The sequence below is a fragment of the Mustela nigripes genome, chromosome 9, assembly GCF_022355385.1.
Source record: "Mustela nigripes isolate SB6536 chromosome 9, MUSNIG.SB6536, whole genome shotgun sequence".
NCBI classification, from domain to species: Eukaryota; Metazoa; Chordata; class Mammalia; order Carnivora; family Mustelidae; genus Mustela; species Mustela nigripes.
This window is the reverse complement of record NC_081565.1, coordinates 16937725-16959996: the sequence shown is the minus strand read 5'-3', so window position 1 is coordinate 16959996 and position 22272 is coordinate 16937725. Positions and strand designations below refer to the sequence as shown.

The following is a 22272-nucleotide window of genomic DNA, read 5'->3' as shown; positions in this document are numbered from 1 at the left end:
CCACAAGACATATCTAACTCCTACATCTCAGTAACCAGAAATCTCTCTTCATTTTACTGGGGGACGCAACCCTCAAGTCATCAGACGTAGAACTGGGAGGACCTCTAAACACCGCCAAGTTCAGAGTTGGCAAACTCCTGACCCTTCTGTCACAACTCCCATCCAATACTGAAGGCTGGCGTTATACGCTGATCATGACCCTCTTCCCAGCTGAGTCTGGTCTGTACCCTCGGAAATCTTTCTACTGTAATATTGTAGGCAGCCCTAGCCCATTAACTGGAGTTTGTAGGTGAGTGAGATGTCCCATAGCTACCATCTGTGATTCAGTCCAGTCTGTAGAGGAGGTGAAGCCCAGGGAAGGTTCTGAAGACATGGACTGGAGTAGATGTCAGTCCATGGTCCTCACCTCCTTGCTTCCATGGCTGTGTCTGTACTTTGTGACCCCACTCCCCAAACAGAGATGGCTCATCTGGAGGGGAGCTCTAACCCGTGCCAGGCCAATAAGGTTTCTTCTCTAGGATTTTTCAAACTGCAACTCACAGAAGAGAAGCATTCACTGGTTGGGGGTAAGAGCACAAAAGTCTGGGGACTCATGGTTCTCATGACCCCTGCCAATGGCAGGAAAGATAGTAGGAAGGATGAAGCTGTTCAGGAGGAGAGAAAGAAGCCATCATAGGATGAGGCAGAAGCAAGACAGAATCCTCACGTCATGTTATGCCTCAATCCCCCTCCCTCTGTGCCTCAGCTAATCTCCCTCTCTTCCCATGGTACGCTTCCAATACCACTGTCATTAAGCTCATTTGAATTGAGATTCTGTCTCCTGAAACAAAAAAACATGCTAGCTGATAGTAAGCAGAGAGGGTTTCAACACAGGGCAGTAGACGAGGGAGGCATCATGGCTGTCATAGGTTCCTGAGATCAGAGGCTTTGTGTTCAAATCCCACCATCCATGCTGCTTAAGATCTTAGAATGTCAACTCCTCCTCTGTGAAATGGGGGAGGTGGGGACAAAAGGGGCAATGACCTTGGAAGATGGCTCTATAGACCACATATGAGATGTTGTGCAGAGAGCCTCTGGCTGGGCAGGCATGCCCAGTGTGAAGTCAGGACTCAGACCCAGGTATCCTGACCCCCAGCGCAGCGAGCTTGCCAAATACTGCACTTTCATGTTTCTCTGTCGCTCTTTTCATCGAAAAAGCTGCAGTCCCCTTTCAACATCGGAAGTCCCATTTGAAAAGTGTTTAACTTCTAATGCAGATATAACAAGTCGTTTCTCAGATTCACTGTATCTGCAAAGCCTTCTATAATTCAACATCAAATATTTATTATTACATTTATTAAAGTTTTAATAATTTAGCATCTCCGGCATGTAAGAGAGAAGCTTAGCTAACTGGTTCCCCTTTATCCAACCTGGGTCACTTCAATATTTATATTCCAAAGTCTCCATTTGAGTTTCATTTAGCAGAGGCTATGTCATGGGCCCTCCGCCTGAGCTCACCGTTGGTGCGAGCTACAGCCTCCCCAGTGGCAAAGACTAACAGAAATCTGGTGCTGAATGGTGTTTGAAGAGATTTACCGAGCCTGGGCAGAAACTCATCCTAATAGACTTCACTTTTATTATGATCGCTAAACTGAAATGGGGGAAAATATATATGTCTCCAGGCTCGCTGGCTGAGTGACAGGCAGCCAGGATGTGAAGAGATGTGGGGATGGAGTAGGTCCATTTGTGGGAGTGTGGAGGCCTTTAAAATAATGCTTCTCATAGGGGCTTCATCCTTCTAGAAGGAGGCAGGGAGGTGGTGCAGGGCAAATGCTAGTGGAAGATTCCATGAACCCAGCTGTGAGTGCCAGACAGACTCACCCCTGCTCCCACAGACCCCCTTTTCCCATTTCATATTTCATCTTTCACTAGTATACAGTGGATCTCCACACACATAAACACACACACACACACACACACACACACACACACACACACAATCTCAATGCATGAAATGGTCAACAAAGATGCAGACAGAACATTCAATGGGCCCAGCCCTCAGTCTTACAGAGAGTCCCCCAATCAATAATTCTGAGCAGTCACCAGATAGCTTGAGTCCTGATTTTGCCACTCACTACTCATAATATTTTGGACAAAGAGATTAAATGTTTTGTGCCTCAGTTTCTTCCTCTGTAAATAACAGTGGCCCCATCCTTGAGTTGTTGTGGGAAGTCAGAACTAGCGCATAAAGGGCTTAGACAGGGCGTGGCACAAAGGGTTCAATACCATAGGCATTATTCTTGATGACTGTGGGCTAAGGGTTTAATGGTTATTCAGTTCTCAAAAACATCCAAAGATACACTAGCAATTCTCATTTACATTTATAGGCAGGAAACAGCGACTCAGAAAGTTTAAGTCACTTGCCCAAGGGCAGCTAGTGAGTAGTGGGGCTGGGATTTGAACTCAGGCAGTTTGGCTCCAGAACCCACACTATTCCCTTTGGTCAGTATCCTCTCATCTGTGTTTCAAGTGGGGAAGGAGCTTGCCTACTGAAATTGTCCTGCCCTTTAGGAAAGGACACCCTGTGACTAATCGGTGAGAAGGGGAAGTGGGTGAAGTATGATGGGCTAGATTCTACATACTGAGGACTGGAGAAGCCCATTCCTGTCTCAATGTCCCCACTGGGATGCACTCCAAGGCCATGCATATACACACACCACCATGATTAATAAAATCTTCTGAGGTTATGAGGAAGGCAAAGGCAAGAAGTCTGAGTCTTACCCACCTACAACAGGAGGAAGGCACCTTGAGTTCTGAACAATATAAAGCCTACATCAAGGGACTCCGCCCAACCTCTGCTTTGCCAGGCCTTCCCTTCCAGGTGCCCCATTGTAATGTGTCACCTGTCTTACTCCTGCCTACCCTCCATATCCCAATGCCCTGCTGCTCTTAACCTCCCCCGCCCACGCAGCCTTGGCCACTGATGGCTACCTGATCCAGTATGCACACCTCTCCCTTCTCTGTACTGCTCCTGTACCGCGAACTACGTCTTTTGTCACCTGATCCCACTGCATTGTATGGTTTCTCCCTTATTTATAATATAATGTCTATAAAACGCCCTTATTTATATATAATGTCTATAAAACTTCTAAAACACTTGACTCATTGAATACCGGTTGCATATAAGGGGCTGTACTAGTTACCCTATACTAGTTGTCATCTTCACAACCATGTGAGGAAAACACAACCCTGTCTATCTTCCAGGTTCAGAGATGGAAATGGCAGGGAAGAAGGAAAGTTACTTGACCCAAAGAACTCTGGTCACAGATAGTGCACCAAGATTCACATCTGGCTCTGTAGAATTCCAGCCCTGCTCTCTTTCTAACTGCTTCTTTCCTTTGAGATCTTTTTATTTCTAGAACCAGCACAGGTTCCATCACACAGGGAAGCATCTGGAGTGCTTCTGTTGAGGGAGTCACTTTAGGACGCCCGTCCCGCATTTCCAGAGCACACTGCATCTGACCGGGGGTCCTGGTCTGGGCAAAAACCAGATTCTGGGATCTGGAGCATTCACACAGGAGCTCCTGCAGGGGGCGCACTCTTCAAGTGCCCTGGGGATTCTGCTGATTCTGCCAAGCGAGGTCCACAGAGGAGAGAGAGAGGAGGAGGAAGATAGCGCAGCTTTTCTTCTCCCTGCCACTTGGCACCACACTCCAGAGACAGCGAGCCAAAGGCATGCCACTCCCAGACCCCATGCTTTGTCCAGGAGAGAACACCTGTGGGTTTTGTCCAGCATCCATCCACTGCCTGTCCTGATCTCCCTCTAGGGAACCATCCAACCTATACTCTCTCGATCCACGTGGTCAAGTGCCCGCACTCTCGCCAGACTCAAGGGTGGGTCAGTGGCCCAGGTCTGGCTACTTGGAGCGCTCTGCCACTGGTTCAGAATACCGCCAGATGTTGTCAAACAGGATAAACAGGGAATCACAGCCTGGAGAAGAGCAGCATGGAGTCAGGTGTCAGACTCTCTGGATTCGAATCGCAAGTCTGCTGCTTCGGTTGGCAAGTTACGTGACCTCTTTGTGCCTTAGCTTCCTGCTGCATTAACTGGAGCTAATAATGGGTAAAAATTCAATGAGCTTGTTTCAGTAAAGCACTTACAACATTGCCGTCTTATAAGGATACTTGTTATGGTACTTTGGACCCATCCACAGAATCCAGGATGATCAGCCTACCTTACTTAAGGGGCTTAAACCTTTTTTCCAAATAAGGTGGCATTTACAGGTGCTGGGAATTGCTGCTGATACGCTGGGGGGCATTATCAGTCTCTAAGATTGGAGTCAGAAAATGTGTCTTCCCAACAAGTTTCCAGGTATTCTGATGCTCCCTGGTCCAGGGACCACACACTGAGAACAAGTGACCCCATGACTTCCTGCCCATACTTCCCAGTGTGGCTCAGGGGTCAGTCCTCTGTACGACTTTCCTTTTCATTCTCAGGGGAGCTTACTCCCCTCCACCCCTGTGGTCTTCCTCTGTCCTGATCTTTCCCTCTATCCTCTTCCACTGTCACCAAGCATGACATCTTTTTGTTTGCAATTTTGTCACAGCAAATGCACTGGGATCTCTGTTAGAACATTTTTCTAGCTCCAATACTTAGCCTGGTGTATAGTAGGTGTTCAGTAAGCTCTTAGGGCTTGGAACTGAAAGGCCAAAGGAACAAGGAACCATTCCTAATTTCATTCTGAACTAATTCAATGTGGAAACCATCACCAAGTGAGCGGCGTGAGCGTTCATTCTGATATCCCATTATTCTTTCAAAATTGTGCAGGAATTAACAGTAGTTCACTGTTTCATTTCCATTGATTTGAGATCATAGAAAAATCACTGAGGGGCTCCGGAAGCTGGGCTTTGTGGATGATTATTATTCCAACTATAATAGCTATTCTTGTATCTCCCATAGAAGAAGAATCAGCTCTGGGTGAAATTGTGAAGAAAGCTCAGTGTGTAGAAATAAGTGTTGTTTGCCATGCTTCTCTCTCCATGAGGATCTTTTATTTCATCTCTTAAGTCAGTATCTTGTTCTGTGCTCCTGGCTAGAGAGATTCCCAAAAGCAGAGGTGGGCCTTATTATCTCCGTATTCCTAGGGTACCTGGCACAGTGCCTGGCACACAGGTTTTTAGAATTGAAAGGAGGCCGTATGCAATTTAACTAGCCCTCCCCTGTCCACCTTTGAGGCTAACCTCGTTAGTGTCTGAAAATCTCATTGCCAGCAGCTTCCCGCTGGGACAGGCTGGAGCAAGGGAGCTGTGCCCCTGGGGACAGTTCTCTTCTTTGGCCCTTCAACTCCTCAGACTTGAAAGCCTTCCCTCTTGCCTTAGATACCGCATAGCCCAAATCTCTCCACAATTCAAGGTTAATTGCTAATGTTCTCTCCTGCAAATATGTTCTTAATTCCTTTGGTCAGGAATTGCTTCCTCCTTCTCCAAACCAACCCACCCCCACGCACCCTGTGTGTACTGTCCATGTGCCCCGTCATTCCTTCTGCACGCATATCCATACCCATAAAGCCATCAGCCCTCCCACACCATACCAGACCTTGGAAGTCCCGTTAAATCTTCCTCAAACATGGCAAAGGAATTAATGTGAGTTTTCAAAACTAAGACACTATGGGTTTTAAGACTGGATGTAGCCTTTTAGCAAAAGGAGGAGAAAAGAATTAAAAAGACAGAGAACAAAAATCTGTTAGACTATGCTATGGTAACAACCAACATAATACTAATGCTTCTAGAAAATTCCCCAAGTGCCAACCTCAGTGTTTACAATGTATCATGTCATTTGATTTTCAACACACCCCTGCGTGGTATAATCTTCTGGCTACATTATCCACAAGGAGAAACACATCTCCAGAAGCCTCTTCCATTAAGCGAGTGGTAGCTGTGGGATTTGGACTCAGGCAGTTCAGTTAGGCTCCTGTAGCCTATGCTTTAAAAAGAAAACTGCCTCACATAATAAGCTGTATGTTTAATCAAAATACAGCATATATAGAAAAAAGTATATAAATCGTATCTGTACAGCTTGGTGAATGCTTACCGGTGAAAACACCCATAAAACCACCACCCAGATCAAGAGATCAAACATTGTCAGCATCACATAAACTGCCATGCTTCTCACAAATCACTGCCCTTTCTCTCACCCAAAAGTAATCCTTATCATTTCTTCTAACGGCACAGATTTATTTTTACTGTTTTTGATCTTCATGCAAACATGCTTTTTATGTACCTTCCGTAACTCCGTATTACGTTTGTGAGATTCAGGGACGACTATGGGTGGGGTTGTTGTTCTGGCTAATACTCATCATTAGTAGTATTCCATTGTATGACCATTTCATGACTTAGTTTCTGTTTTGTCGCCGATGGGTATTCATGGGGTTTTTTCCCACCTTTTTTTGGCAGTATAAATGAATGCTACTATTAGCATTCTTGAATGTATTACTTGTGGTACATATACACACATTTCTGCTAGGTATGTTTACTAGAGGTGGAACTGACAGGTTACACCGTATGTGGCTATTCAACTCCAGGAGATTCTGCCCATATTTACATACTGGACATACTAACTTACATCCCCACTATAAATGTCTGAGAGTTCCAGGTGCTCTACTGCTCACAAAACATTTATTATCATTATTGTTTTAAATTTAGCCACCCAACTGGAAAGAGCCTATATATTTTTTTAAATTTCATTAATTTATTTGAGAGAAAGAGAGACAGAGACAGAGATAGAGCACCAGTGGGGAGTGGAAGGGGAAGCAGACTCCCACTGAGCACGGAGCCTGAGGCAAGGCTCCATCCCAGAACCCTGGGATCATGACCTGAGCCTAAGGCAGATGTTAAACTGACTGAGCCACCCAGGGTTCCCAGAGCCCATACGTTTGACTGCAAAATAGCTCTGCCTTCCATAGTGTGAGATTCTGTACTTTTCAAATAACTTGCCATAAATTAAAACATAACAACAACAAAAATCAATAGGCAAAGCATCTTTAAGTTTTCCTTCCAATTCTGTTATATGCTTATCTTTTTCCTTTCTGACTTGGCTTTGGGACAGTCTTTCTTCTGATCTCTTGGTTGTGATTCTCTGGCTTATTGTTGGCTATCTATAATTATGATCTATTATTTATTAATTTCTAACACATCATCTGACTGGAACTTATTAATTCTTTAAACACCGATGATCACTTGCCTGGCCAATGTCATGTCAAACGAGCTTTATTAGTGCAGCTTGGAAAACTCAACCTCCATAGCACGATTTCTTTTGAATGGTAATGATTACAGTCTTTTATCCTCCCTTGCAGGGAAGCCAATGGGCATTGGTGGGAGGTGAGATGAAGGTATGACATAAAGGGCTGTCTGCTCTTGCTCGAACACCAGAAGAATGCATATGGACACCCCTAAGCAGGATAACAATCTAGTGCCCTAATCAAACCAAATATTCTTCAAATATCTGTGTACTTTTTTTAAGGAGAAGCTTAGTGGTTTGTAAAGAAAGGGTTGAGAGGGATTACCCACTGCTGCAAAACACCATCCCTCCCTCCCAACCTGAACAGCTCTATTCTGGCCCCAAGTTGGTGCGAGGGTGTGCTCCATGTAACCAGGCACAACGTTCTTAGCAGGAGTTGAGAAGAAGCATCTTGTTGTTACTGGCTCGTGCCCCTTGAAGCTCTTAACTCTTTCAACTTACTGCTATATTCCTTCCGAAGACATAAAATACTCTCTCTGAAATGCATGTTAGTACTAAACACTTTTTTCAATTTTTTTTTTTTTTTTTTTACATTTCCAAAGATGTTTTACAGTCACTACAAATGAATATTCTGGGCCCTATTTTGCCTGGCTTGCCATTCGGGATAATTCAGATTGAATCAGAAAAAGCAGCTGAGTCATGCTGTGGATTATGGTCATTCTCTACAGACCTCCATAGCATAAACCTCCCCGAATCTGCCTTCCCCACCATCACCAGTTTCTGCCTGAACTCTACTGTAGTTGGAATTCAATTCAGTGAACCTTGGCATAATGCCAAGGGAAAACATTATATACCAGTGTTTATGTATCTTAAGTTATTCAATCATTACAATTCTTGGGAGATGTTTCAATAAAATAGTTAAGAACATGGGTTCTAGAGCTGAAGAGGTGATGAGTTGAACCTTGGCTTTATCACTTACTGGTGAAGGCATTGCCCTTATGCCTCAGATTTTTTTTTAATCTGGATTAAAATAATAATCACATCACAGCACCCTAAGGGGTTGTTATAAGAATATCATGGATAATGTTAGCAAAATGTTTGGCAGGTAGTAAATAATTAATGGCTAGGGGTTATTATTATTGTTACACTATGGAAAAAGGCACTATTAATATCCGCATGTTGTTAAGAAAATGGAAAGTTAGCAAGTTGGATTTGGCCAGTCCATACATGGTAGAGATGGAATTCTAAGCCAGACCCATTCAACTCCAGAGGGAGTGTTATCATCAGCCAGTCTAATATTTGTAGCTTCACGGAAACTACAAATTCAACGTCAACAGTACAGAACTCAGAAGAGAGCTAGGGGAGACCTCAATCAAGGTCACTGGGTCTCCTTGAGAGTAGTTCCTCAACCAGATGGTCTTTGCTCCATCTTTGAAAATATGCAATGCAGATAAACCACAGCCCATGCTTTACTGAAGCCTCACTATCCAAAATAGAAATAACAGTAATTTGCCATGAAAATGTGTGTGGTAAAACCACCTTAGTTCTTAATAATTATCACTTCATTTCCTAAGCACTACCCCTTAACAAACTATCTTTTTAAAAACTACCTCTTTTGGGAAATATCAACAACCTGAAAAATCATGCTAGGTTCATCTGTCCATGAACAGTTGAGAAGGTGGGGATAAACAGATTGCAAAGCAGAGACTAAACACAACCCAAGGTGTTGGGTTTGACAGCTTCCTATCAAGATGCCACAGACATACTGATAACATCCTGATTCAGAACGGCCCAAAGCCAGCGGAGCACAATTGCAAGAAGTAGTGTGGTAAGGCATGATTCTCAGTTCCAAATGAGGGGCTGTTTATAAGCCAATTTTTTTTATAAAATTTTTTTTTTAATTTTAAGATGTTTTAATTTATTTGTCAGAGAGAGAGAGAGCGAGAGCGAGCACAGGTAGACAGAGTGGCAGGCAGAGTCAGAGGGAGAAGCAGGCTCCCTGCTGAGCAAGGAGCCTGGTGTGGCACTCGATCCCAGGACGCTGGGATCATGACATGAGCCAAAGGCAGCTGCTTAACCAACTGAGCCACCCAGGCGTCCCTATAAGCCAATTTTAAAAGGAAAATTGGAGGGGCGCTTGGATGGCTCAGTCAGTTAAGCGTCTGACTATTGATTTTGGTTCATGTCATGACCTTAAGGTCATGAGTTCAAGCCCCGTATCAGGCTCCATGTTGGGCATGGAGTCTGCTTAAGATTCTCTCTCTCCCTCTGTCCCTACACATACCCTGACCTCCTTTTATGCATTCTCTCTCTCTCACTCAAAAAAAAAAAAAAAAAAAAAAAGGAAAATCAGAGTCCATTTTTGGTAGCATCAAAATTTTTGGACTGCTTCCCCTAATCAAACTGGAAGAGAGGGCACCCAAAACCACCTCCACTAGAAAGCTCCAGAATAGCGATGGGATCAGATCTAAGACCACTAGTTTAATTAAATCAATAAACATCTAGTAGTTGTCCAATATGTACTTGGAACTGGAGATTAGAAATCTAAGTAAGTTATTTGCTTTGACCTTGAGAGATTCACCACATAATGGGACAGAATGATATGTAAGCAACTATTATTACAACACAGTAGAGTAAGTCTATAATGAAGTTAACTACAAGGTGCAAAACGTGTAAGAAAAGATGTAGTCTCCATCCCTTCATGAATAAAGAACAAATAAATTTGACCCTGACATCAAGAACCTATGGATTAGCCCAAAGTCTGCTCCCAGTACCAGAGTCATAATAGAAAGCATCTCATTCTCTAATCTTTCACCTTCATGATTCTCCAGTATACTATTAAGTAATGTTCTTTTATAAGACATAATCATTAATAATCCCAGGATGAGCCAGATAATGTGTTAGCCTTGCTCATATTTTATATAAACCCAGAAGGAATGCAATAATGTTGAAATATAAGGCACTGAGGCCCACCAATGGAGCACATTTCTTGGAGGGTGAACCTACAGGGGACAGTTCTTCACATCACCTGCTAAGCAGGTGCCTATTTCAACAATACGAGGACCACTTCTTTGCCTGAGTCCCCATGATGCTGAAACAGAGAGGCTTCCAGTGTGCCCAAGAGTCCTCGATATAGGACCCAGGGGATGACTTCCCTACCTGACATCCGCAGGGTCTTCCGTGACGAGCACATCTGTCTTGCAGCTGGCCAGCGGGTTGATGGACAGCTCCACAGGAGGAACCACGAAGCTTTTGCTGACAGGAAGCCAGAGTCCTTGGCCCAAGCTGAAAGTAGACCTGCAATGTAAGAGTTTCCATTGGGGAACTCCCTGGGAAGCAGAGAGAAAAACAGCATATAGGGGCCCCTCTCCCACCCTTCTAGGGCCACTTCTGACCTCCCCACCCAACTGAGTCCCCTGCCTTCTCTCAGGTGCAATTTTGGCCAACCTGGCCCACACCTGGATGGTCATCTCTTAAACCGATTAATCGTTCAGCCCATGCATTGCATTGCCCTGCTGGTTTTCTTTTCCTGACCACCTGTCCCGACTCCCAATAAACTGTGGGCTCTGTGAAGCCAGCGGCCATTTCAGCTTCGCTTTCCCAAGCAATGCTCAGAGCCAACAGGGGCTCTATAAGTGACTGCTAAGTCAGCCGGCACAGTCTGCACAAAGGTGAAGAGCACGGACTCTGAATCAATTTGAACCAAAATCTGATTCCCAGTTCTGCCACTTAATCCGCTGTATGTCTTTATCAGCTGAAGTACTAAGGTTTCACATACCATTCCGTGGAGGTGGCGGGAAGAAGTTCTATGGCTGGAGAATATTTTTAAAGCACTGGACTGGATAATCAGCCATGTCTTCCCCTGTTCAAATATCTGAGTCCATAAGTCTAGATGCCAGACAAATGGGAATTCGATTCCCATAGCAACCTGGGCCATGATGGTCCATTCACGCCCAATGAGAGTTCCTCTGCACTCAGCACAGCCTAAAGCTCACAGGCACCACTGACTAAGGATGCATGGCTATGGCTCCCCAGACTCTCCTCCACTCCCCAGCAGCATGTCCCAACAAGACTGTCAACTCACCTGAGAATCTTTTCAGGGGCTTGTTCTCCTGTTACTAGGTCGTAGCCCCTCTCCAGTGTGGTGTAAGGCCAAGGTCTTCAGGAAGAATAGGAGGGAAAGAAAAGGGAACAGGAGATGATATGAGTCAGATGGGATTCACAGAGGGGCACTGCTCAAACGTAGCTTTACAGACAACCAAATTTCACAGAAGTAATTGCATTTGACCCTTAAACAGCACTGGGCTTGGGAGCTCTGACTTCCCACACGGTCAAAAATCTACCTATCACTTTTGATTCCCCCAAACCCTAACTACGAATAGCCTACGGTTTTATTTTGTTGTTGTTGTTGTTAAGTAAGCTCCACACTCTTGCCTATGACCTTGAGACCAAGAGTCATGTGCTCTACCGACTGAGCCAGCCAGGCCCCCCACTAATAGCCTACTGTTGGCTGGAGGCCTTACTGATAGCATAATCAGTTGATTAACACATATTTCATAGGTTATATGTATTACGTTCTTTATTGTAATAATAAAGTGGGCTAGGTAAGAGAAAATGTTAGGAAAAATCATAAAGAAAATACATTTACAGTCCTGTACTGTATTTATTGGGGAAAAAAATCTGCACGTAAGTAGACCCATGTGGTTTAAACTCCTGTTGTTCACACTCACGTATTGGGCAAAACTCTTTATAAGAGAATGTCTCCATCTCACAGAAGGACTCAGTCTTTTAAAGACCACTTGTCTGTTTTTGGAGTTTATGGACGAAAACCCCATTTTCTTTCTGCATCAGTCCAGTGAAGAAAGTGCCCGTTGATTACCTACGGTCTGGGAGGGGGAGTTCAATTTGAGACTTTGTTCTCTACAATAGTCATCGATCGTGTACCTTTACTACTAAATTGTGATTCAGTGGAAAATAGGGTTCATCGCCCATCAAGCCTTACAAGAACACCACTTGTAGAGAAAAGTTCTCTTTCTGGAGCAGTTTTGTGGCCTGGAGTCACAGAGCCGAGGAGTGGGGATGGCCCTCCACTGCCCCCATTGCGTGGCCTGGAGTCACAGAGCCGAGGAGTGGGGACGGCCCTCCACTGCCCCCGCTGCAACGTCCTTTGCTACTCACCCTTCACTCTGCCCCCAGTCGCTGCGCACACACAGGTGTCTGTGCACCGGGTCGGGGGCGTAGCCTTCGTGACAGCTGCACTCTCCTGTAGGCAAGAAGAGAAAGGAGTGTGTGAATTACTACCTGCCCCAACAGCATTCTCCCCCTGGCTTCCTTGTTTTCTCAGTGGGCTGCCTGGTTTGAGAAAAGCCCCAGGGGAAGAGCCTGTTCTGGTTGACCCACCACGGAGGTTCCTAGTTCATTCCATTTGTTCATCTGGCCATGGATTCATTCAGCAAGTCCGGACCCTTGCAGGGTTCCCGGGCCCACGCTGAGGATGCAGTGATACGACACTGACAGGCCTCACAGGTTAAGGAGGGGCACAGGAAGTGACCTGGTGGCCACAAATGGAGGTCCTAATTTCAAATATTTAAATGATCATAAAGTACATTCGCACTAAGAGTATAATCAGACAATTGAATTCTCTCCACTTGAATGAACAATTCATGTTCAACCATGAGCCCCAAATCAAATGTCCCCTCCTCCAAGGTATCTTTGATTTCCCCTTCTAGACGGTTTGTTCTCATCTGTCATTTCCAGATTTTATTTTGTTGTCTTGGTTAGCTTTCCTTTCCTCCTCTCCCCCCCACCTTTCCCCTCTTGTTCCCTTCTTCTTCATCCATCTGTCCATCCATCCGTCCATCCATCCATCTATCCATTCATGTATCCAGGCATCATTTTATTATGGCCATCTCATATGCCTGATTGCAAGGATGCTTGCTAGTATCCCACACTGCCTTTAGTGTCTTCTCCCTTGGGCCAAGCTCACTTCAGGTGGCCGGCCCATGTCTAGTTTCCTTGTACATCTTCAGAGTTCAGAATTCTGGAAGGGTTTTCCAAAGCTCTCTGTCCTACCCTCTTCAATTATCAGTCCTGCTTCACTGTACACTCCTTAAGGTTGAGATGAATAAGGTTCAATTTGTTAATGGCTTTTCCTAAGTTGTATTTGTGGAATGTTGACAGATGCCTTACCAAACATAGATTCTATTTAAAAAGAGAGAGAGAGAGAGAGAAACACTAGACTATTTGTAGAGCCAGTGGTATGTGATTCTTCATGAAAATGATACCTAAGAGGTTTCCCAAAACCTATTTCACCTTGGGACACTTGCTGGTGGAACAGGTCACAAGATGGACCTATTATGGACCACAGACCATGTCCACAGCTTAGGAGATGCTGGTAGGAACTGCCCTGCCTTAGCCCACTGCCTAGAACTGAGTAGATGCTCAATATTGTGAGTTGAATGAATAATTAACTATCTGTGATGGCTCATAAATTCCTAGACTATTGCTGTCAGGTTGCCTTCTTTTTTGTCTTCAGGTGATCACGCTTATACACTCATGGGCATACACACACACACACACACACACACACACACACACACACACACACACAGATGAACCTGCAACTCTTCAAACCTACAGTAATTCTGATTGGCCTTACCTGAGAGTTTTTGAACCATGCTTCCTGGAAACGTATAATTCCGTGGGAGAGAGTTAAGAAATTTGCAACTTTTAGATTTTAATTCCCCCTAAAAATTTTTAAGTCTCATTAATAGTAAAAAAAAAAAAAATGAAGGCTAAACGTTCATATGTAACATATTAGAATTTAGGACATGGGAGAGCATAGTCACATTCAGTTCATTTGCCAGGTAAATACATTTTATGCAAACCTCATTTAAAACCACCACCACCAAGCAAGCCCACAAAAATACCTTCTCTTATCATCTCTGTTTCATCGAGGAAGATACAATAAACTAGGAGCCATCGGAACCGAAGAGCTTACAAGCCCATGCTTTCTATAACTACCCATCTTGCAAATTGAGGCTTTTTTTTTTTTTCAATCTTGGGTTACCAAAACAAAACACAGCAGGGAATAGATATTAGGGCAACAGAACTATTACCCATAACTCCTGATTTCAAGACGTTTGTATTCATCAACAAACCTTAATGTTTTCACTGATTCACTAAAAATGTTATGTGTTTGACCTTATACAAAGCATTCTGACTGTTAAAAAAAAAACCCTCTCTAATTTGTTTTATACATTATGATGATGCTTAATCTTTGTAACCCCGGCATCAGCAAGTATCTGGCAAAGAGCCTGGGATTGATAAATGTTGGCTGAACTGAAATGGTGGTAAGGCAGAAGGAGTGAAGGATGGGTCAGAGGTAGCACTGAAAATGTTCAGAATAGGATTGCTGGAAGGAGAGAGAGAGGGGGGATCTACCTTTCCTCTTCTCTGGATACCTGGTAAAGAGAGCATCAGTGGGGCTGCTCTCCGACAGGAATGCTCTCTGTAACTCTCCTCTCCAATAACAAGTTCAAGTCTTCCAACAAAAGTGTGTGCTTTAAGTGTGTGCAAGCTGGTGGGCTGACTGTTGTTGCCCGAGATGCGGAGAATGGAGGAAAGGGGCTGAGATCCTTGAAATCTGGGTGAGAATAATTTACCAAAAAGCGGGTGGGGGTAGGAGTCACTCATGATGTGTTAAAATGGGACAGCCCCATCATGAAATATTCACCACTTTGAATACGTCTAATATTAAATATTAAAAGTCCTGGCATTTGTCCTCGAGGCTCTCAGGGCTGATTTATGATCTGCCAAAACCGCAGACCTCGTGATTCATAATGGAAGAGGTATATGGTTGCCTCTGGTCCAGGGACAGGAAATCAGGCTGGAGTGGGCAAGACCGGACGGGAAAGGAGAGGCTTTCCTCTTCAGGGAAAGGGCACAGCTTGGGTTCCTAGTTCTCCAATCTGTGACTGCAGAAAGGGGCACAGGTCCACTCTCCTCTTCCCCTCCTCTGGGAATAAGACTGAGAATGAGGAATCTGTACAAAGAAAGCGTGCTGGTGTCCTCTGCATTTCTTTCTTCTTTGCTTACCAGGCAGGTTTCTCAGCTCTCAGAACAGACCATTCATTACTGTCACTCATTATATAACAAATATGTATTTTGGAAATGAGACGCGTCCACCCCGGAGGGCCCTCAAGGCTGCCTGGAGAAGAGGAAGTGAGGCAGGCGGAAAAGAGGGTTGAAGACAGACGGGCCTGTGTTCCAATCCTCCCTTTCTCTCTCCATGGACGTGTGGTCTTGGGGAAGTCACTTCAGCTTCGTGGGTCTCAGTTCTCTCATTAACAGAATGGAAAATGTTAGTAATGTCGACCTCACAGAGCTGACTCTAAAAATAAATGGAAGAGTTGAAGGGTGAGGCTCGTGGCTTAGGCAGCCAGTGAGTAGATCCGCAATACGTTTCTCCTCTTTCCCTTCTGTTCCAAGACAGAACTCCGTCTGATATATGCTGGACTCAACTCTAGAGACAGTGAGTAAGTAATCTCCTTCTTGCTGGGCCTTAACTTCCCCATCTGCAAAATGGAATGTTGGGAGTAGAAGTTCATCAATTCTGAGTGCCAGTGAGAATCAGCCTTTCTACATCCCTCAACTCCGTTTTCCGGACACTGTGGGAGAGTTAGCTGTGATCACTCTTAGCAGTTGGGCTGGGTGTCTCCAGTAAGATTTCCATCAATGCCACGGCTATTGGCGTTATTGACTCCCATTTCTTATTTTGCTGGCTCAGCAAACTCACCACTATTTGCAACCAAGCATTTCCTTCTTGCAAGATGCAAACTTCTGATAGCCAGACCTGAGGATTAACCCCTTCCTTCGACGGGTCCTTTCCTCAGCCCTGCCTCTGCATACCCAGAGCCGCCAGGCTAGCAAAGAATAGCTTTCCCGGGACACAAGTTTGCATGGTTTCCACGTGCTGACTACCATCACCCAGGCTCCTTTTACTCCTGTCACTACAGAAGTTCTCTGAATGAGGGGACTATACCCTTCTTTCTGACTGCCACAGTACCTGCTGTGCTGTCTGGTACATCAATAAATGAGGGGGTATATTTTACAATAGTAATGTCTATGCCAATGGGGGTGAAGAACCCTTTTTTTTTTTTTAAATTTGCCTATTCTCCCCACCAAATTGGGAACTTCCTGTTTGCAGACATCTTTTTATAATCATCCTCATATGCAAGTAGTACGTATAATGCTGGATGAAGGGTAGACAACTCACTTGCTGAGTGAATGAATGAACGAACAAATGAATATATAAAAACATTGTAGTTTTCACGAATTCAGGCTGAGTTCATTTAGAATAATGACAGTTCTGCTGAAGAGTAGAAGAAACTTTCTTATAACGACGACAGGTATTTGCCAAGGAAATGGAAAGTGTAAGCATGAGTGTTGATGAAATGTCTAAAATAGAATTCTATTTCACATCAGAGCAGAGACAGCTCTTAAAGGTCATCGAGGTCACATCTTCTCAGCTTCATTGTTCAGAAGGGAAAATACAAGCTCAGAAAGTGAAGCTGTTTGGCCAGATCACTAGACTAGCCTCAGGGACAGCCAAGATTAGAACCCAGGGCTACTGGCCATTCCAGTAGCCTTCTTCCCACTGCATGGGTGGTCTCAATGCTTCAATACACCTGGCAATATTTTCAAGGATTTTTTTTTCCCCTTTGTATCCCTCAGACATCTCTGACTTTCCTTTAATGAGAATTTATGACATTTACAAACAGGGATTATTTTTTAATATAATGAATCTGAGACATCCTTAACAGATTGAAAATACACATTTCGATGGGATTGATAATAGAGACCTTAAAAAAGAGTTTAATCTCTTCATTAAAGTGGCTCCCATAAGGGAATTCAGTTAGGTGGATTTTCATCGTGCTAGGTCCTGAAACTCTGTATTATCAGCTCCAGATGAGCTGCACTGGTTTTAAAATATTTACTCTTCATGTCTCCTAGGTCCCATTAGTCGGTTCTCATTTTATGTTACATACATCCTCACTCCAGAAACCCTTGGGTAAAAACAACAAAATCCCTCAATTATGAGCGATCTTGAGTGTGGCTTGTGTGAACTCTTCAAAACCGCTTCACAGTGGACATCGCCACCATGTCAATCACATAAGATTATGGGAAAGTAGTTCAGAGTGTGGGCCCTGGAATCATCTTGTTTTGGATTCAGATCCTGGATCTTGCCACTTCAAATTTTGCATGAATTTGATCCTGTGGCTTCACCTGTCTGCATCTGTTTCCTAATCTGTAACAACGCTGGTATCACCCATCTGCTAGAAAGATCAGTGATGTCTTTGAAAAACCCGCAGTACAGTCCCTGGCACATTTCTTCTCGCCAAAAACATCATCAATGTTTGTGTTTTTGTAATTATCGTTCCTGGATAGGAGAGGCCAACTTAACATCTTGTTTTGAGTGGAAAGAAAAAGTGCTTTCTAGATGAAAGATGATCGTAATTTCAAGGCAGGGCCTGCGCAAAGCCAAGGGGGTCTCAGTGTCTTGATCTGTGTATTTGGGGCAGCTTGAATGAAATCGTCTCCGAGGTCGGTTACGGTATTCCCAGAACCAGCCAACACCTGACGCCTTTGTCTTCACTCCTCCTGCTGAAGGACACGGGAGCATGAACGAGGGTATCAGCCAGAGGGTACCGCCCCCTCTGTCCGCCACAGCTCAGAGGAGCTCATCACCTGCCCAGGACAGCTAGATAAGTGCAAAGCCTTCTTCCCGAGCCTGCCTGCTGTCCGGCTCCTCTCCTCCTACCTTGTCATCCTCTTACAATTCCATTTTCACTTGCTTCTGACTCAGTCATCACTTATCATCACAGGCCAGGGACACTGGCTGCTGTTCACTTTCCTATTTATTCTTGTCACTGCAGCTTGGAAAGATATCTCCCTGGGCCCTCAGAGCAATAAGCGTGCATGGCATCCGTTCTTGTTCTGACTCTGAGCAGTCCACTGTGGGCTTCTTCACTGCCAGCTCTGGCCCTGGAGCTCAACCCAGGGCCAGGCATGCAGTGCGAGGGGCATGGGCTGAGCACAACATCACTGGGAGCCTGCTTCACGTTGGAGTGGTGGAACCCGCCGTAGGTCACTGTGGGTCATCTCACAAGTCACACCCATGACTAGCACCAGGAGGAAGGTACTAGCATCCTCATGGTAAAATAAGGAAACAAAAGCTCAGACTCAACTTGTCATTTGTCCAAGGTCACAGAGTCAGGTCTTCAAAACGTGCTCCCTCACATCATCCCAAACATCATAACAACAGCCGTGACCACCAGGACAAGAGCCAGGATGGCCGCCTGTAGTGTGACAAGTCTCAGTTGCTAGACAATAAGCATTAGGAAGATGAGGAATCTCCGATTCACTCACACCGAAATTCACATCAGGCTGATTTCTAAAACCCAACTATAACTAAAGATTAGAAATCACTATTCCAAACACCCCCTGTTCAAATGTAAATAGTTTATGTGTGGATTACACTGAATCCTACGTAATGAAGGTGGATTTCCTGCTAGTAAGGCTGAGCTGCAGGGGAAGCATCATACGTTCTAATTGAGCACCTACTCTGTGCTGACCTCGCTCAAATCACTTTTGGTATCTATGATAATACTGGGAGAATGATGATGTTGGTTCCACTGTGAAAACCATGAAGCTGAGGTCTGGAGAGGGTGAGTAAGCTGCCCAGGGTTGTGAATATCTAAGCCCAGGCTCCTTCTGAGACCCGTCAAGCTTTGTGATGGCTCTCTGAGGCTGTGCTTCAATAGAGTGTGGAAAATTGGGTACCTGGGTGGCTCAGTCAGTTAAACATCTGCCTTTGGCTCAGGTCATGATCCCAGGGTCCTGGGAAAAAGCCCCACATCGGGCTCTCTGCTCAATGGCGAATCAGCTTCTCCCTTTGTCCCCCTTCCCCTGCTCATACTCTCTCTTTCTCTCTCTCAAATAAATATTTTTTAAAAGAGAGTGTTGAAAAAAAAGCATGTGAATAGAAGACTGGGGTGAAGGTAAATGCACGCTGTAATAGAATGAATTATTGATGTCAAGTCATTTCCTACAGTAGTATGCAGTAGTAGTATCACCACTGCCATGGCCAATGGTGGGAAGGGTGAGATTTCTTTCCTGGCCCTTGTATTCAGGCTTAGCCTGTTACTTGCTCTGGCCAATGGGATAACAGGAGACATGATGTGAACCGAGATCTGAAATGTGCTGTTGGGCTGGGCTTGCTCTCTGGGATTCCTGCTTCTTTCCAGGAGAAAACCAGGCTCTAAGTAGGCGGCCAGTACAAGGAGGAAGAGGGCCACGTGGAACAAACTGGAGGCCGCCTGAGCTTAGAGACAAGCGCAGCTGAGCCCTGGCTAGCCTGGTCCACCCAGGATGTGTAATAATGGGTAAAAAACACTTGTAGTGGTTGACACTAACCCACTGTGGTTGTCTGTTATGCACCATTAGTATCACAAAAGCTGATGCATCGCCAACCTGCATCCCCCCCCCCTTCTATGAATAATGTTCTCACTTTCTTCCCAAAATAAAAACCTTAGAAACATCACCAACCTGACTTCATTTTCATCCTCGACATCTGAATGGCAGCGGAATCTCCCCGATTCTACCACTGTGCTGTCCTTCACACCCAGCCCTTCCCATCTTTCCCACCATCCCTGCCCTGGGGAAGGCCCTCAACGCTGTCCATGCCTATGGTTGAAGAAGTCTCATCACTGATGGCAAGCTTTCAGTGTCTTCCCGTCAATCTGAGTGATGGACAGTCACCTCTTCAAAGAGCAGCTACACCCGTGGACTGTCCCCAAAACTGTCAGTGGCCCCCAGGTGCTCTCACGATAAAGTTCACATGGCCTAGTCTAACATCCAAAGCTCTCCATGACTGGTCATAGCCTTATCAATCGCTCCCCCCGCCTTGGGCCTTTCCTTCCCTAACATCTTGGGTTTACTGATAATAACCGGCTATCTGAGACCCACCTGCTGACCAAGGTCTGCTGCTTGTAGTAGGTTCGCCCTGATCCCACTCCTTGAGCCTGAGAACTGGAGACAGAGATGTTCAACAGAGGAGAAACCAGGGTTGCGAGGGAGTAGGAGGTGAAGGGAAAACTAAGTGGCAAAATGGTATTTAGAAGAGGAATGAGCTCATGCGGGCAGTTTTGAATGCCAGCAGTATCCTCAGGGAATACGTTTTACAATGTAGACGCCACTGCAACCTTGAGCAAATCTTTCTGCTTTGCTTGGCTGCAGTCTTCCCATCTGTAAAATGGCCAGCTAATACTCAGGAATTCCCAAACGCCCTTCCAAGCCTTGTTCAAATCCTAGGCCTTGACTCTTCTTCTAACATGCTCTGGTCTTACCTCTTGAGGTTAGTGTTTCCCTAGGCACTAAGGGGGAGTGGAGGAGCATTAGGGAAGGTTGGGAGTCGGGCGACCAGAGGCTGGGGAGGCAGAAAAGTATGAGTGAAGTGAAGTAACAAGGGGATATGATGGGGATCTTCACAAAGTGAGGAAGACTTCTCTAGAAGTCTGCTCAGCCAATGGTGTTGTGTGACCTAGGGTGAGTCCCCACCCTCCCTGGGACTCCGTCTCTTTCTCCCTGTGCACTGAGAAGGTTGATCTGGATGACATCCAGGCAACCTCACAAGGGCGCCTCTGCTGTCCCTTTCTTCCTCACATTCTGAAGTGACAGGTTTCAGCCTTGTTCTTCCCCAAGCCTTTGAGAGATATCTGGATGCCTGCATAGGGCTGCCGGCCCCTCATTGCCATTCATCATCACGCCTCTGAGCGCAAGAAGAAAAAAAAATAGAGGCCAACGGGTTCTGGTGGCACAGGCTGGTGATCAGGCCTGATGGAGATCAGAGTCCTTAATCAAGGCCACCTGGGGGCTAATTGGCTCTGACTCAGCTCATGTAACAGCCCACGTGGAAAGGCCTGGGCTCCGGAAGGCCAGCAGCCAGGCCACACCAGGGCTCCCACTTCAGGCAGCCCCTTTCTCCTTAGCCTCATCTACCCCTGAGTGCATGATTATCTATAAATTTGGGTCTGGGAGAAAAGCACATGGGTAATAGACTCTCAAAACTTAGGCTGACTGCGGATGGTGGGGGTTGAGGCAGTCTCACCGGCAGCCTGGGGCAGACAGAGGCAGACCGCGCCCCCCCCCCCTGTCCCACCAGGAAGGATCATGGGATTCCTGAGCAGAATGCAAAGAGCAGGGCCGCCAAGGGCAGGGGTGGGGGGGTGGGTGGGCGTGGTGTGTGCCCCCCACTGCCCCGCCCCCACCCCAGCCTGCATCACCCATGCTTCTCAAGTCACCCTGGAAGGGGCCGGGGGGGAGGGTAACAAGCCAAAGGGAAGCCGGCATCAGCACGGGAAGAAGAGCCATCTGGGGCTGGCCCCTCAGCTTACCACTCACAGACCAAGCGGCCTCCATAGGCTGCCGCACTACTCTGGGCCTCAGTTTCCTCATCAGGAAGCAGACATCTTAACCCCCATTTTCAAAACTGTCACAAGGGGTGGAGGTAACATATTACACACGCTTACCAGGGCACCTGGGTAGGCTCAGTCAGGTTAAGCCTTGGACTCTTGAGTTCGGTTCAGGTCATGATCTCAGGGTCGTGACGCAGAGCCCCGTGTCAGGCTCTGCGCTCAGTGTGGATCTGCTTGGGAGCCTCTCCCTCCTTCTGCCCACCCCCACCTGCGCATGCACACTCTCTCCCTCCCGCAAAAAAAAAAAAAAAAAAAAAAAAAAAAAAAGATTACCATGTCTCCAGCCCTGCAGATAGCATTCAGTGTGGGTCCTTATCATTACTGTTGGGGTCACTGCTGGCACTGCCAAGGCTGCACCCGCACCCCACCATACTTCTTCTCTGGCTTGGTGACCTTGCACCTCTTGGTGGCAGTCCCTCCCTGAGCTTCCTGCTGTGTCAGTCCTTTCCTCCCTCTGTCCTCCCCCCATGGTTCTTGCCTCGTGTCTGGTCCAGATCTTACTTTTTCCGACCATTTCTC

The 22272-nt window shown here is 45.8% G+C and overlaps 1 protein-coding gene across 3 annotated transcripts in view; it reads right to left on the bottom strand.

Annotated features, from left to right (window-relative positions):
- The window catches only part of ASTN2 (astrotactin 2), an 858139-nt gene that overhangs the window by 431687 nt on the left and 404180 nt on the right, over positions 1-22272 (bottom strand). For 2 of the 3 annotated variants that reach the window (XM_059410933.1, XM_059410936.1), the window contains 3 exons: positions 12395-12479; positions 11301-11375; positions 10376-10513 (listed from right to left, as the gene is read on the bottom strand). In XM_059410933.1, the coding sequence (XP_059266916.1) occupies positions 10376-10513; positions 11301-11375; positions 12395-12479 (298 nt within the window). The remainder of the gene's footprint in view (positions 1-10375; positions 10514-11300; positions 11376-12394; positions 12480-22272) is intronic. The other variant, XM_059410934.1, reaches the window with a different exon arrangement.